Source organism: Mobula birostris, chromosome 7 (genome assembly GCF_030028105.1).
Source record: "Mobula birostris isolate sMobBir1 chromosome 7, sMobBir1.hap1, whole genome shotgun sequence".
Lineage (NCBI taxonomy): Eukaryota > Metazoa > Chordata > Chondrichthyes > Myliobatiformes > Myliobatidae > Mobula > Mobula birostris.
In genome coordinates this window covers 188781155-188799263 of record NC_092376.1, presented here as the reverse complement: position 1 = coordinate 188799263, position 18109 = coordinate 188781155, and the positions used below count along the sequence as shown (strand labels likewise).

General features: G+C 41.1%; 1 protein-coding gene across 8 annotated transcripts in view; it reads right to left on the bottom strand.

The window, feature by feature from the left end:
- Positions 1-18109, bottom strand: part of arap3 (ArfGAP with RhoGAP domain, ankyrin repeat and PH domain 3) — a 358711-nt gene that overhangs the window by 119123 nt on the left and 221479 nt on the right. For all 8 annotated transcript variants that reach the window (XM_072264187.1, XM_072264192.1, XM_072264193.1 and 5 more), the window contains exon 11: positions 12866-13031. In XM_072264187.1, coding sequence (XP_072120288.1) covers positions 12866-13031 — 166 coding nt within the window. The remainder of the gene's footprint in view (positions 1-12865; positions 13032-18109) is intronic.

Below are 18109 nucleotides of genomic sequence, written 5' to 3'. Positions count from 1 at the left end.
GGGAGTTGAGTATAGGAGCAAAGATGTCCTTCTGCAGTTGTACAGGGCCCTGGTGAGACCACACCTGGAGTACTGTGTGCAGTTTTGGTCTCCAAATTTGAGGAAGGACATTCTTGCTATTGAGGGAGTGCAGCGTAGGTTCACAAGGTTAATTCCCAGGATGGCGGGACTGTCATATGTCAAGAGATTGGAGCGACTGGGCTTGTATACTCTGGAATTTAGAAGGCTGAGAGGGGACCTTATTGAAACATATAAGATTATTAAGGGATTGGACATGCTGCAGGCAGGAAGCATGTTCCCACTGATGGGTGAGTCCAGAACCAGAGGCCACAGTTTACTAATTAGGGGTAGGCCATTTAGAACGGAGTTGAGGAAAAACTTTTCACCCAGAGAGTGGTGGATATATGGAATGCTCTGCCCCAGAAGGCTGTGGAGGCCAAGTCTCTGGATGCTTTCAAAAAAGAGATGGATAGAGCTCTTAAAGATAGTGGAATCAAAGGTTATGGGGATAAGGCAGGAACTGGATACTGATAGTGGATGATCAGCCATGATCACAGTGAATGGTGGTGCTGGCTCAAAGGGCCGAATGGCCTACTCCTGCACCTATTGTCTATTGTCTATAACTAAGTACTAAACATGAAAGATTGTCAGCTTTAAAACCTGTCGTTTCCTCAGAATATACAAAAAAACAATAATCTTAAAAGTAGCTGAGTCCTATTATTTATTCATATTCATATTCTCTCTCTCTCTCCCCCCCATTCCATCATGACTGATTTATTATTCCCTTCCACCCGACTCTCACGCACCTCCTCATAACCTTTGACTACCTTACTAATGAAGAATCCATCAAGCTCCGTTTTCAATACACCCAGTGACCTGCCCTCCGTAATGAATTCCACAGATTCACCACCCTCTGGCGAAGGAAATTCTCCTCATCTCTGTTGCAAGGGGTCATCCCTCCATTCTGAGGCTGTGCCATTCAGTCCATGACTACTCTATCTACACCTTTCAACATTCGACAAGGTTCAATGAGCTTCCCATCTCATACTTCTAAAGTTCAATGAGTACAGGCCAAAAGTGGTGGTAGAGGTAAAAACATGAGAGGCTTTTAAGAGATGTTTACATAGGCACATGAATGTGAGGAAAACAGAAGGATATGGACATTGTATAGGCAGAAGTGATCAGTTTAGTTAGCCATTAGATTAGAGTTTAATTGGTTCAGTACAATACCGTGAGCCAAAGAGCTTGCTCCTGTGATGAACTGTTCTGTGTTCTATGTTCTATGAGATAAATTTGGTAACTCATGATCTCATGATCATAAAGACCACAATAGATAATCATCAAATGGAAACATTAGTAAAGCCATATGTGGGCAAGTTAACGTCGGTTTGAGAAAAGGAACAGATACTGTACTTGAGTTTCTTCAATTTAAATCATTTAAGTCCCATCAAAGTTAAAGGAAAGCATCAATCCTTAATCCCTTTGGCACCATTTCAGCTTGCTTTTTGCTTGAATTCTATTTTTTACCGAGCTATGAAGGTATAGGCTGAATAAGGTGCCTTCAGAAAACAAGCACTCTGCTTATCTGTGCATTGGGGTACACCCTGTGCACTGGGCGGCACGATAGCATAGTGGTTAGCACAACAATTTACAACTCTGCAGCAACCCAGTTTCAATTTCCATCGCGGTCTGTAAGGACTTTGCACATTCTCCCCATGACCATGTAGTTTTCTTCTGGATGCCCCAGTTTACTCCACTGTCCAAAGACATACCGGTTTGTAGGTTCATTGTAAATTGCCCTATGATTAGGCTAGAGTCATATCAGGGGTTGCTGGCAGCACAGCTTGAGGACTGGAAGGAGCTATTCATGTTGTATCTGAATAAAATAAAAATAAAGATGTCCAGACAAAAAATTTATCAACCTACCCTAGTTAACAAGGTCTCATACCGGGGCTGATTGAACATCTTCTTTAGGTTACAGTAAAGTTAATTTTAGACAATTGGAAAGACACGTTTATTTTGTAATGGAGTAAGGGATATGGATGTGGGGATAAAGAGAGGGTAATTGTAGCTACAGACGGTTCAAAAGGGATGGCATGTTAATATAGCAGTTAGCATAAACTATAAAAGCACCAGCTGTGAGATGGGGGTTCAATTCCCACTGCTGTCTGTAAGGAGTTTGTATGTTCTCCCCATGATGGCGTGAGCTTCCTCTGTGTGTTCCTGTTTCCTTACACATTCCAAAGGCGATTAGGGAAAGTGAGCTGTGGGCATGTCATGTTGGCGCCAGAAGCACGGCAATACTTGCAGAATCCTCACTGGTTTCATTTGACACAAATAATTCACTACACTGTATGTTTTGATGTGCATGTGACAAATAAAGAAAATCCTTTTATCTATATCTTTAAAAACTGGCCGAGTTAGACCTGATGGGATGAGTTACACAACGAACTGGACACAAGGCTGGCATTAAGTGGTGGGTACGCTGCTGCCTACATGTGATCAGATCCTGGCATTGCGACCTCCTCAATGATTTCTGTTGCAGAAATATCCAGCTACCTTCAGAGATCCAATGAAAGTTCCCAGTTGTGCGAAAAGCATCCTTTCATCTTTTTCAAATGTGCTTGTTGACCTTGTGAGTCAATGTGAAACCAAATATCTCTTCACAGTAACATGCAAGTCTACAAATTGTTTTCCAACCTTTTAATAGACTTAAAGTTGATGTGTGTCATTCTAATATTGTTTGTATAAGTTCCATCATGGTTGCCATCTTCAGTTGTCAGGTTTTGCGGTTTGCAAGCACTACTCTGCTGCTCTATTTCAAGACTTTGTAGTTCTGTGGGTGTAACCTCAGAAACCAGCTCTTAAAGTTACTCATAAATAAAATGCACCAGTCTTTCAGGATCTGGGCAGTGGTGCTGTTTAAAGAATGCTGCATTAGTGGGAAAGCTTGTGAGGGAATGCTCCAAAATTTTGAAGGGACTTGGACAGGATGCTGGAGAACAGAACATGGCACATATGGTATGGTAAGGAACATGCTCTTCAACATGATATCTGTTCCTACCATGGTGACAAATTAAATGAATCCCATCTGCCTGCATGTGACCCATTTCCCGTCACTCTTTGCAAGTTCATGTGTCAGTCTAAATGCCTCTCAAAACAGTATTGTGCAAAAGTCTTAGGCACATACACATTAAATAGCTAGGGTGCCTACGACTTTTGCACAATACTGTAGCAATTTTATGTATTGCACTGTACTGCTGCAAAAAAAAAAAAAATTTCATGACATATGTGAGTGATAAACCTGATTCTGATACGGGTCTCTATTGTGGACTGAGAGTGGGAAAGGGCAGGGAGAGGGAAATTGTGGTTGGGAAAAGGTGAAAGGAGGGGGAGGTACTGGAGAGACACTCTGTAATGATCAATAAACCATTTATTTGGAATCAAATGATCTTGCCTGATGTCTCAGGGCTGGGTGTGTCTGCACCTGTGCCACACCCCACCCCTGACACTCTTTCTCTGCCACCTGTCCCACACCCCTCCTGCAGTGCTTCACCCTTGCCACTCCCAATGTCCTTTGTTCCTGCCAGATTTACAAACTCACCCTCAGCTGCACGTTGACAAAAATACAGTACTGTGCAAAAGTCTTTGGCACTCTGGCTGTATATATGTGCCCAAGACTTTGGGACAGTGCTGTATATCTGCTTCCAGCACCACTGTACTCTTGACAAAGCAATCCATGCAGCTACCACTCTGTGTAATAAAATAAAACATATTCTTTATCACAGAAAGCATGTTGTGCTTTGCAAAGGAGCCACACAGACAATGAAGGCTATGGCAGATTATGGTGAATCTCTTTCCACAGTAGAGAAGAGGAAAACTATGAAAGTCTGTCCAATAGAGATACCTGCAATGAATTCAAATGTCTTTCTCCATCCTACCTGCTCCTATGGGATGAACATAAAGCAGAATGAGTAGAGAACATAGAAACATAGAAACATAGAAAATAGGTGCAGGAGTAGGCCATTCGGCCCTTCGAGCCTGCACCGCTATTTATTATGATCATGGCTGATCATCCAACTCAGAACCCCGCCCCAGCCTTCCCTCCATACCCCCTGACCCCCGTAGCCACAAGGGCCATATCTAACTCCCTCTTAAATATAGCCAATGAACTGGCCTCAACTGTTTCCTGTGGCAGAGAATTCCACAGATTCACCACTCTCTGTGTGAAGAAGTTTTTCCTAATCTCGGTCCTAAAAGGTTTCCCCTCTATCCTCAAACTGTGGCCCCTCGTTCTGGACTTCCCCAACATCGGGAACAATCTTCCTGCATCTAGCCTGTCCAATCCCTTTAGGATCTTATATGTTTCAATCAGATCCCCCCTCAATCTTCTAAATTCCAACGAGTACAAGCCCAGTTCATCCAGTCTTTCTTCATATGAAAGTCCTGCCATCCCAGGAATCAATCTGGTGAACCTTCTTTGCACTCCCTCTATGGCAAGGATGTCTTTCCTCAGATTAGGGGACCAAAACTGCACACAATATTCCAGGTGTGGTCTCACCAAGGCCTTGTACAACTGCAGTAGTACCTCCCTGCTCCTGTACTCGAATCCTCTCGCTATAAATGCCAGCATACCATTCGCCTTTTTCACCGCCTGCTGTACCTGCATGCCCACTTTCAATGACTGGTGTATAATGACACCCAGGTCTCGTTGCACCTCCCCTTTTCCTAATCGGCCACCATTCAGATAATAATTGTTTTCCTATTTTTGCCACCAAAGTGGACAACTTCACATTTATCCACATTAAATTGCATCTGCCATGAATTTGCCCACTCACCCAACCTATCCAAGTCACCCTGCATCCTCTTAGCATCCTCCTCACAGCTAACACTGCCACCCAGCTTCGTGTCATCCGCAAACTTGGAGATGCTGCATTTAATTCCCTCATCCAAGTCATTAATATATATTGTACATCTATGACTTCTCTAGAGTAAGAGATGAGGCAAAGACCATGACGACCTTTGACTCGAGAGAAAAACCAGAGTGGGGCATACACGCTTGGAGTCCTACAATATCAATGTCACTGATGTCAAAGAACAAATATAAATTGACTGTTTGTCTTTCTCATGGCACTTTCAGGACAAATAGGATTTGTAAAAGTAGGTTCTTTTAAATATGGAAGAACTGTTATTTTTTGAACAGTTGACCTGCGTGTGATTATCCCTCTCTCCATTTCTCTCTTTCTCTGCTCCAGGAGGAAGGTGCCGGCATTTGATCATTCACTCCCTCTCCTTCTCACTCATTGTTGCGGAGGATGGTGCCAGAGTCTTGGGTCTTGGGTAAGGTTTAATTGACGCAGATTGTGGATTGGGATCTATAGTTCATGTCATGATGTGTTTCTGCTTTCTGATTACACTTTTTTATTGTTTTTTTGTGCAATTTTGATTAGGGTGGACTGTCCTGCTATATTTAACTGAACTGAACTGAGCATTCTGAGACTGTTTCAATGACTTTCTGGTTTGCCGTATTCGTTTTTTTTCCGTTTGAAAGATTTGTTCTTTTTTTTTGCGTGTTGTGTGTTTGATAGTTTCATTGAATGACTTCTATGGTGTTTCTTTGTTTTGTGGGTGTCTGTGGGAAGATGAATCTTAAGGTTTTATACTGCATACATACTTTGATAATAAATGTACTCGGTTGAAGTTGAAAATCACACTTAAAATGAAGGCTGGGTTTTCCACTATTACTCACTTCATCTGAAGTAAAGGGAATTGAACCCCAATCGGTGATTGTAGGCACTCTAAAGCAATATGCTAAGCACTATGCTACCATGGATGGCACAATAAAAACTACTATAGCACTATAAAAATGTATTAGTTGCTAATAGTTATCGATGGATGAATTCATCCAGTGTATGCTACCATATTCTTTTGATTGACTGTAAATGAACAAAATAAGTACAGACACCTGCTGCAGATAATGGACTGCCTTCAAACAACGCCTACAATGTTTGCATCCTCCAAATCTTTATTTTCATTATAACATTCAAGATGATTGCCGAAACCTTCAAATTCTTCAGGTTCTAACTTGTTGAAGTAGTTAAATCATTTCATTTTCACTCCTGGCTGTTTCTGGCATCTCCCAGCCTGGATGCTTGAAACAGCAGTGACAAAAACAAATTCTGGATTGTCTTACTGTTTATTACTTGCAAACTATCAGTGACAAAAATCAATGCTTTTTGAACACAAACACACACAAGTGATGCTATTTAAAAACTGTTTGGCAATAATTTCCTGTTCCAATTAGGGTGCATAGTGTCCCAAATAAATGAAGGAAATCCAGGCTATGTTCTGAATTTCCATTTGTTCTTTAAAAGTTGTTCCAAATCAGTGGCTGCTCCGATTAACCGATAGCACAATTAACCACAATCCACTATTTGAGATAATTATATTATATATATTTTTGTGCTGACAAATATTCTTTCTCAAAGTTAGGAGCTGAATTTACCATCAGCTGATAATAAGTGCAGAATGGCCAAAATATTTCTTTCTTTATTCTGGAATATGAACATTGTTAACTTTCCGAGGGGTGGGAGGGGTGGTGAGTTGAGCAAAGGAATTTCTAGGCCAAAGTCTGCCGTACTCTATTTTACATTCTCTATGGTACATAAAGTAACTATAAGACGTAGGAAAGATCAATCTGCTCTGCCATTTGATCGTGGCTGATTTATTGGAATCAGAATCAGATTTATCATCATCAGCATGGGTCGTGAAATTTGTAACTTAGCAGCAGCAGTTCAATGAAATACATAATATAGAAGAAAGAAAAGATAATAATAATAAAAAAATAAATAAGTAAATCAATTACACTATACGTATATTGAACAGATTAAAAATCATGCAAAAAACAGAAAAAATATATATTAAAAAAATGAGGTAGTGTTCAAGGGTTCAATGTCCATTTAGGAATCAGATGGCAGAGGGGAAGAAGCTGTTCCTGAATCGCTGAGTGTCTGCCTTCAGGCTTCTGTACCTCCTACCTGATGGTAACAATGAGAAAAGGGCATGCACTGGGTTCTGGAGCTCCTTAATAATGGATGCTGCCTTTCTGAGACACCGCTCCTTGAAGTGTCCTGGGTATTTTGTAGGCTTGTACTCAAGATGGAGCTGACTAAACTTACAACGCTCTGTACCTTCTTCTGGTGTTGTGCAGTAGCAACACCCACGCCCCCCATACCAGATAGTGATGCAGCCTGTCAGAATGCTCTCCATGGTACATCTATAGAAGTTTTTGAATGTATTTGTTGACATACCAAATCTCTTCAAACTCCTAACGAAGTATAGATGGTGTTTGAGCTATGCTTAGCCACACAGTTATGAGTATAGAGAGAATAGAACAGTGGGCTAAGCACACAGCCCTGAGGTGCACCAGTATTGATCATCAGTGAGGAGGAGATGTTATCAACAATCTGCACAGATTGTGGTCTTCTGGTTAGGAAGTCGAGGATCTAGTTGCAGAGAGAGGTACAGAGGCCCAGGTTCTGTAACTTCTCGATCAGGATTGTAGGAATGATGGTATTAAATGCTGAGCTATAGTCAATGAACAGCATCCTGACATGCATGTTTGTGTTGTCCAGATGGTCTAAAGCTGTGTGGAGAGCCATTGAGATTGCATCTGCCATTGACCTATTTGTGCCAATAGGCAAATTGCAGTTGGTCCAGGTCCTTGCTGAGGCAGGAGTTCAGTCTAGTCATAAGCAACCTCCCAAAGCATTTCATCACTGTCGATGTGAGTGCTACTGGGTGATAGTCATTAAGACAGCTCACATTATTCTTCTTAGGCACTGGTATAATTGTTGCCTTTTTGAAACAAGTGGGAAGTTCTGCCTGTAGCAGTGAGAGGTTGAAAATGTTCTTGAATACTCCCACTATTTAGTTGTCACAGGTTTTCAGAGCATTATCAGATACTCCATCTGGACCTTCCACCTTGCGTGAGTTCACTCTCTTTAAAGACAGCCTAACATCAGCCTCTAAGACAGAGATCACAGGATCATCAGGTGCAGCAGGGATCTTCACAGCTGTAGTTATATTCTCCCTTTAAAAGCGGGCATAGAAGGTGTTGAGTTCATCTGGTAGAGAAGCATTGCTGCCATTCATGCTATTGGGTTTCACTTTATAGGAAGTAATGTCTTGCAAATCCTGCCAGAATTGTCATATATCCAACGCTGCCTCCAACTTCGTTCAAAATTGTCTCTTCATCCTTGAAATAGCACTTCTGATTTTTCAGACTACCCTGGTTAAAATCCCCCAAAATGATGGTGAAGGTGTTAAGGTGCACTGTTCTGTGCATGTTGATCCCATTGTTCAGATCATCTCAAGCCTGATTGACATTGGCCTCAGGTAGAATGTGTACCACTATCAAAATGATCTCAGAAATCTCCTGTGGTAGGTAAAGAGGATGGCACTTAACTGCTAGATATTCCAGGTCTGGTGAGCAGAACTGGGACAGCACTGATATATTTGTGCACCAAGAAGAGTTGATCATGAGGTATATTTGTCCACTTCTGCTTCTGAGAGACTCTATAGATCTATCCTGGCAGTGTATAGTAGACCCGTCGATCTGAATCACTGCATCCGGTACAGAAGGGGTTAACCAGGATCCATCACAATCTCATTCTCCTACTTCCTCCCCATAACCTTTGACACCATACTCGTCAAAATCACTTTAAATATATACAATAACTTTTCTTTCAGAGCTGTCTGTGGAACCAGATACTTTCTTTGCTTGAATCGTCTCCCAAATCTGTGTGAGGTTTTCACTATGGCTATTATCAAGCAATGATAAATACTCAGCTCGTTATCAGACTGTGGCCCCTTCACACATAATATTGATGGTCAAACATAGTAAATCAAATCAGTGTCTATAGATAACTCCAAAAGAGAGCAAAAAGCAATTCCTCAGTGTCTTTATTCACACTGCTTAGCCTATTGGGGTATAAAAAATTGTTTATTTCAGTTGTGAAATATTCCTCTTGAAGACCTCTGACTACCTCACCAAACTTTGAGTCACCCACCCCCTTAGATGGAAATTTATTTCTGATACCACTGCTATGCTGTGTTTTATTTTAAAAATCATGCTTCTATGCCTGAGTTGAAAATTTATTTTGTGGGCACTTGAAGAGGGGTGGTAGGAGGAGGCACTGTTCATGTTCTGGAGACAATATCCATTATACCTATTATAGATAAAGATAAAATGGGCTTTATTTTCCACATGTACATTGAAACATATAGTGAAATGGGTCAATTGTGTTAAATCAGATCAGCAAGTGTTGTGCTGGGCAGCCCACAAGTGTCACCACACTTTTGCTGCCAACATAGCATGCCCAAAGTTCACTGATCCTAAGCATATGTCTTTTGGACTGTGGGAGGAAACTGGAGCACCTGGAAGAAACCCATGCAGTCACGGGAAGGAACATATAAACTGCTAACAGACAGCAGAGGGAATTGAACCATAGTCTTACAGCTGTTATGTTTTGTAATTTCAAAACGTTAAACTAAGTTAAAGAATTTCATGGGAGTTTGAAAATACAGGTGTAGTTCAAGTTTACTTTAAATAACGCATACACATACATGGTAGTATGATGACATATACAATTAATGTATTTTTATATATAACCCATAATTAAGTATTTAAAATGAACAACATTGATTAATTAGACAATATATATACAAGATTACGCAAATGTTATTGAAATATTAAATGCACAACAACTGGCACTGTAAAGCATCAAGCAAACCACTATATCACTGAACTCCAACTTGCACCATCTACTCAACACCACATCAGTTTATGTTGTTCCCATAGAAACGCTGCACCAATTGACCTTGAGGAGAATCCCACCTCCTAGGTGTTCCAGTGTGCAGTAGTTCACTGGTATCTATGATGCAGTGATCAAGGTGTGGGGGGAGACGTTTCTTCATACTAACACAAAATGCTATCTCTTGGAAAGTTCAGTAGGATAAAGAAAGGACAGCACTTGAACAGGCAGCTTCAGCTCATAATGTTGTGCAAAACTAATTAAGCTAATAATGCTCTATTACACTAATATGTTCTGCCTACCCATGCATTTAAGTCCAGCTTCTCATTCCAGGTAAGTAGCAAAGGTTTTTTTTTAATCCCTCTATTTTGCTCTGGTAGAAAACTTCAAGGGACTATGCATCATTACCAAAGACTACCCAAAACTGGGTAGTAGGGTGGAGTTATGTCTCTACCAAAGGAGGTGTAAGGCGCTCCTTCCTTCCTTTAGCCTGCAGGTTATCATTTGGCAAGGTGTAGCACCTGCTTAGCACTGCCCCCCACACCACACTGTGAAGCCAGGAAACAGATGGTGGATGGTCATAAGAGCAGATGATGCATATCACAAGTCCTGACCACTGACGTCAGGCAGATAATCTCTGGAGAGTCTTGATAATGGCTGGAGTTACCCATCTTAAGACCATAAGACCATAAGACATTTGAGCAGAATTAGGCCATCTGGCCCATCGAGTCATGGCTGATTCATTTTTTTTCCTCCTCAACCCCACTTCCCAGCTTTCTCCCCATAACTTTTGATGTCATGTCCAATCAAGAACCTATCTATTTCTGCCTTTAAGTACACCCAACGTTCTGACCTTGACAGCTGCAGATGGCAACAAATTCCAAAAATTCACCACCCTCTGGCTAAAGAAATTTCTCTACATTTCTGTTTTGAATGGACACCCCTCTATCTTGAGGCTGTGCCCTCTTGTCTCTCCCACCATGGAAAACATCCTTTCCACATCTACTCTGTCTAGGCCTTTCAACACTTGAAAGGTTTCAAAGAGAACCCCCTCATCCTTCTAAATTCCAGCAAGTACAGACCCAGAGCCATCAAACATTCCTTGCATGATAACCCTTTCATTCCTGGAATCATCCTTGTGAACCTCCTCTGGACCCTCTCCAATGCCAGCACACCTCTAAGATGAGGAGCCCAAAACTGTACACAATACTCAAGGTGAGGCCTCACCAGTGCCTTATAAGGCCTCAGCATCATATCCCCACTCTTGTATTCTAGACCTCTTGAAATGAATGCTAACGTGACATTTGTCTTCCTCACCACTGACTCAACCTGCAAGATAATCTTCAGTGTGTTCTGCACAAGAACTCCCAAATCCCTTTGCATCTCAGATTTTTGGATTTTTTCCCTGTTTAGAAAATAGTCTGCACATTTATTTTTGCTACCAAAGTGCATGACCACATATTTTCCAATATTATATTTCATTTGCCACTTTCATGCCCATTCTCCTAATTTGTCTAGGTCCTTCTGCATCCTGTTTCCTCAACACTACCTGCCCCTCCACCAATTTTCGTATCATCTGCAAACCTAGCAACAAAGCCATCTATTTCATCACCTAAATCATTTATATACAACAAAAAAGGAAGTGGTCCCAAAAGCGACCCCTGCGGATCACCACTAATCACTGGCAGCCAACTAAAAAAGGATCCTTTTATTGCCACTTGCCATCTCCTACCAATCAGCCAATGCTCTAATCATGTTAGTAACTTTCCTGTAATACCATTGGCTCTTAACTTGGTAAGCAGCCTCATGTGTGGCACCTTGTCAAAAGCCTTCTGTAAGTCCAAATATACAACATCTACCGCATCCCCTTTACCTATCCTACCCATAATCTCCTCAAAGAATTCCAACAGGTTCATCAGGCAGGATTTTCCCTGAAGGAAACCATACTGACTTTGTCCAACCTTCTCCTGTGTCACCAAGTACTCCAAAGCGTCAGTCTTAAAAATTGACTCAACACCTTCTCAGCCACTGAGGTCAGTCTAACTGGTCTATAATTTCCTTACTGCTGCCTTTCTCCTTTCTTAAAGAGTGGAGCGACATTTTCAATTTTCCAGCCCTCTGGCACCATGCCAGAGTACAATGATTTTTGAAAGATCATTTCTAATGCTGCCACAATCTCTAACGCTACCTCTTCAAGAACCCCAGGGTACAGTTCATCTTGTAAAGAGACTGCCAAGAAGAAGGCAATGGCAACCCACTTCTCTAGAAAAATTTGCCAAAAACAATCATGGGCAGGGAAAGAGCAGGATTGCCCAAGTTATATGACATGGCACATAATGAACAAACTCAAAACAATGTGCACTTTCCCAGTGTTAAGTTCAGTAGTTAGTATTGCCTATTTCAAGTGTGTACAATGCTTTTGCCAATCACTTTGGTTTAGGGTTCCCTCAGAGTTTATAAGACATTCTGAATTGAAAGGAACCTTATGAAAACTCTAAAAGGGAATGACCTGCTGTTCTGTCTAGCCAGTCCTGTAGTGTGGTGATACCTGGTGCAGTTCGAAGCAGACACTCCACATCCTAACAGGAGAACATGTCAGCATAAGGACAGTGGGGAAAAAAATAAAAGCCCAGGTCATTAGGAGGAAAGAAATGGATATTTCCTCTGCAGTCTCTTTGGAGATTAAAACCAGCTCTAAGTGCATGCTTAGGTTGTTGGGAATGGTGAGGGTGAATCACAGAAACAAAGACTGACGAATAACTAGCTTTACAAATCAATGCAATGTGAAGGTTCAATAGAAAGGCCCCACATCCTTTAACTTTTTTTTGAAATGCTTAAGCAAATGTAAAATGGATTTTATAATATTAGAGGCTATAAGCAAATTTCTAAGCTGCATTTACAATCCTCAAAATATATTGGCTATAGCAAATTATTAGGGTTCCAACACATACTGACATATTAATTTAAAGTTAATGATATATTTTGTAAATGTAGCCAATAATATTGATTTTACATATATTCATTAAAGATGTGGCATACTTAATAAATACCTGGACTTCTCTGTGGTGATCGCTCCATTCTGGAAGAATAGGGTGGGCTTTGAATTGACTTTGTGTCACAGGCATCTGGGTCAACGAGACTCTTTTTGTCTGCTTCAGAGAAGATCTGGGGTACAGTATGCAGGAGATTGGGGCTGGTGACTGCTGTGCAAAGTGCCTGCAAGGTATGGAAACAAAGATCAGCAAATCTCCCTCTAAAGCATAAACTTGTCATACAGATAAAATAACTTAGTTCTGCAAAGAACATCAAACCGATCATCTTAATGACTATTTTCATGGCAGGAACAGCTCAATTCTGCAGGTTATTTACTCTGTACGACAGGACAGACAAATGACTAAATGTCCCTGTGTTGGCAGGTTAATGGAGCTGTCAGATTAGAGAAACGTCGTTATTTACTGCTAGATCATAAAGGGATGGGATAATTCGGTTCTCACTTGAAGAATCAGTTCTACGGCTATTCAGGGAGCATCAATATTAGAAAGTGTGAAGCTATTTTACAGCAATGCACTTCAGTATAAAATTCCTGCACATTGTTTAAGGCAAACTTAATTGCAGAGCAACCATGCCATTGACGAACTCAAAGAATTTATCAATAAAATGGAAACCACACCAAATTGAATTATGCTGTATACAGCAGATTAAGTACCAATGAAGGATGGTATCCATTAGCTGACTGGAGTGTCAATTACCTATTAAATCTGTAAGTGAAGCATTGAAAAAATGTTCACGAAGATTGATGTCAGCTCCAGTTAAATATATGAATATCATCAACCGCAGATAGTAGCAATTACCACGCCAAAGATCATGGATCATAGAAAAGATCTTATCTGATTCTTTCAGTATTGATTATTTTTGCTAATTACTCTACAGATAAATAATAAGACATAAATTATTTCCTCTGCAGAACGGGCAAGAAATTAAGACATACTTCCATTGCTTTGACATATCTAACCACTAATTTTTAACTTCAGGTCCAGCTCATCATCGTTTATTTCATGGCCCTTGTGAAAAGGAAAAGAAGTTAAAACCAGATGAATGCATGCTTTGGTCGGGAATGAGAGCACATTTCTTTGAAAGTGATGTTCAACCTGCTTTTAGACCTGTTCTGATGACTATATTCAAATTAATCAGGCCTTAAGGATTGTTGGCTATTGTGGTAATCAGGTGTAGATACATGTTAAAAAGGAATTTTTCAAAGGAGCTTTTATCATAGTTCTTTTATTCATTGTCTGAAGACAAACATTCTCACTGATATATCTCATGAAATTTGTTGTTTTGTAGCACAGTACAGTGCAAGACATAAAATATACTATAAATTACAATCAGAAAAAATATATGCAGTATATACACACACACACACACACATATACTGTATATATTACATGTGCAGTATATACATACACACACATTATATATAAATATATACATATATATACATATTCCAAGCTGTCCAGTCTTGTCCATTTATGCTTTGTTGCCAGATGGTCGATCCCAGTTCCCCAACCACTGGCGTGGGCCTTGTTAATCTGGGCGATGCCCAAGCTGGCATGACTCTTTTTGTTCTTGTCACTCTCATCCAGAGGATGGATTGGACACTCCCAAATCCAAATGCGAAACTCCCAAGAAGGTCATGGAGAATGACAGATCCTGTCAGATTTCCAAATACAGACTGATAAGCAGGTACTGGCCAACCAACCAAACATAGTAATACTGGACTAGGAACAGATAGCAATAGTAATGGATGTGGCACTCCCATATGTCACTAACATTGGGAAGAAAGAATATGAGAAATACCATGGTTTGAAAGAGCAGATAGAAAGGATGTGGAAGGTTAAAGCCAGAGTTATCTGGTGGTGAAAGTAGCACTTGGGGCTGTGACACTTGGATTGAGAGAGTGGGTCCAACAAATCTTGGAAACAACATCTAAGATCTTGCTCCGGAGCAGCAGACGAAGAGGAACAGCAAGGATACTGTTCTAAATCCTTAAGCTCCCAGGCCTCTGGCAGAGGACCCAAGCTTGAGGGAAAAACACACATACATACCACCCATAAGAGGTGTGGGAAAAATGTTTTTTAAATTATATATATATATACACACACACACACACATAACCATTTAGAATCCTCTACACAGTAAACCAGGAACACCAGCATTTCTTGGCCTTCTTTCATTGTCCTCCATTATGTGGTGGGGGTTAACCTTCTGAATCTTCAGCTGTTCATATAGCAGAGGTGTTCCCACAGTACTGTTGAGTTGAGCATTTCAGGGCATAATAATATTTTAGGGATCCAAGGATTGCTGAACAGATAGTATTTATTAACCACCACTAAACAAATATTCAGTGAAAAAATGAAGAAAAATATTTGAAAATAATCTTGAATTCCCAGCCTAACAACACCATGGAATTCTCAAACAAGGGAAGGCAAACAGACTTCTGTTCTGACAGAAAATCTGTGAGCCTGATTGAAATTTTACAATAATTCTTTCGCCATCATTGACAGTAACATTTTCTTTTCAAGAAACTACTTTATTAAGTGAATTTAAATTCCCAGGTCACCATCAATCTCCAGATTGATAGACTACATCTCTGATTACCAGTCCAATAGATACATTCAGATGCATTAACACTAGAGTATGGGAGGAGGCCAACATGAACCTCATCTCCGCCATGATAAAGCAATACCAACTCCAGAGGATAGGTTAGGAAAGGTTGAGAGAGCCATGGTTTTCAAGGGATATCGGAAACTTGTTTCAGCAGAAGAGAGAGATCTACAATAAATATAGGCAGCTTGGAGTAAATGAGGTGCTTGAGGAATATAAACAATGTAAAAAGAACCTTAAGAAAGAAATTAGAAAAGCTAAAAGAAGGTATGAGGTTGCTTTGGCAAGTAAGGTGAAAATAAATCCAAGGGATTTCTACAGTTATATTAATAGCAAAAGGATAGTGAGGGATAAAATTGGTCCCTTAGAGCAGGGGTCCCCAACCTTTTATGCACTGCAGACCGGTTTCATATTGACAATATTCTTGCGGACCGGCCGACCCGGGGGAGGCGGGGGGCGGGTAGGGTTGCCAACAGACAAGAGTAGCAGTCAAATACGTTGTTTACAGAGAGACTACAATGACCATGAAGCGGGCACCAGTGCGCATGCGTGTACGTGCCAATTTTTTCTACAAATCGTTTTTGGCGATTCTGTTTCGGGGGAGGGGAATGTTAATCACGATCGGAATATAGGTGATAAGTGGCTAATACACTCAATTTCGTATCTAAAAGGGTTTATCTAACAAATTTAATATTAAACATACAACGCATATTTTCCTCGCATGAATTTAGTGATAAGTCAATTATCAGGGGAGGACAGAGGAGCTTGAAGTAAGTGTTGAATGAACTTCCAGTAGAAGTGGTAGAGGCAGGTTCGATATTATCATTTAAAGAAAAATTGGATAGCTATATGGACAGGAAAGGAATGGAGGGTTATGGGCTGAGTGCAGGTCGGTGGGACTAGGTGAGAGTAGCGTTCGGCACGGACTAGAAGGGCCGAGGTCACCTGTTTCTGTGCTGTAATTGTTGTATGGTTATATAAGTAAGTCAATAGCATCATAACATTTTAAGTAACATTTGGATATTAAACACACAGCGCATATTTTCCCCGTATGAACATATAAAATCATTGCAACGCACCAATATCGCTGAATCATTGGGAGCCCTGGGTTGAATACTTGTTTTTCTGCAACAAGACGGTCCATCGAGGGGTGATGGGAGACAGTGATACTCGAAGGGGGTTCCTTATGTCCAGTCCATTATGCAATTTGGTTTTCGTTGCATTCATTGCAGAGATATGTTGGAAATGGAAGCAACGTTTTCAGTGCTTTCGTGGCTATCTCAGGATATTTAGCCTTGACTTTGATCCAGAATGCCGGCAGAGATGTTATGTCAAACATACTTTTCAGCCCGCTGTCATTTGCAAGCTTGAGGAGTTGATCTCCTTCCCACGCTGACATGGATGATGCGCGGGTAATGACCTCACGTGCATAATGACTCAACAGTGCGTGTCAGGGAACAAGGAAAGGTCCGCTGACTCCTATCGCCAAATCATACTGTTTCCTTGCGGCCCGGTAGCGCATGCTCTGTGGCCTGGTACCGGTCCGCCATGCGGTGGTTGGAGACCGCTGCCTTAGAGAATCAGAGTAGATGGCTATGTGCGGAGCCAAAAGAGATGGGGGAGATTTTGAACAATTTCTTTTCTTCGGTATTCACTAAGGAGAAGGATATTGAATTGTGTAAGGTAATGGAAACAAATAGGGTAGTTATGGAAACTATGATGATTAAAGAAGAGGAAGTACTGGCGCTTTTAAGGAATACAAAAGTGAATATCCTGACAGGATATTCCCTAGGACCTTGAGGGAAGTTAGTGTGGAAATAGCAGGGGCTCTGACAGAAATATTTCAAATGTCATAGAAACAGGGATGGTGCTGGAGGATTGACGTTTTGCTCATGTTCTTCCATTGTTTAAAAAGGGTTCTAAGAGTAAACCTAGCAATTATTGGCCTGTGAGTTTGACGTCAGTGGTGGGTAAACTGATGGAAAGTATTCTCAGAGATAGTATATATAATTATCTGGATAGACAGGATCTGATGAGGAACAGTCAACATGGATTTGTGCGTGGAAGGTCATGTTTGACAAATCTTATTGAATTTTTTGAAGAGGTTACTAGGAAAGTTGATGACGGTAAAGCAATGGATGTTGTCTATATGGGTTTCATCTCCTAAGTTACAGAGAAAGGTTGAACAAGTTGGGTCTTGCCAACATTCAGGGCCCCTAACTGTACTTCCAAGTGAGGCAACACTTCACTTGTGAGTCTGTTGGGGTCAACTATTGCATCCGATGCTCCCGGTGCGGCCTCTTCTGCATCGGTGAAACCCAACGCAGATTGGGGGACCGCTTCGTCGAGCACCTCCGCTCCGTCGACCAAAACAGACAGGATCTTCCAGTAGCCACCCACTTCAACTCTGCTTCCCACTCCCATTCAGATATGTCCATACATAGCCTCTTCTACTGCCATGATGAGGCTAAACTCAGGTTGGAGGAGCAACACCTCATATACCGTCTAGGTAGTCTCCAGCCCCTTGGTATGAACATAGAATTCTCCAACTTCCGGTAATTCCCTCCCCCTCCCTTCCCCTATCCCTATGTCACTCTGCCCCCCTCCCCCAGCTGCCTATCTCCTCCCTCTTG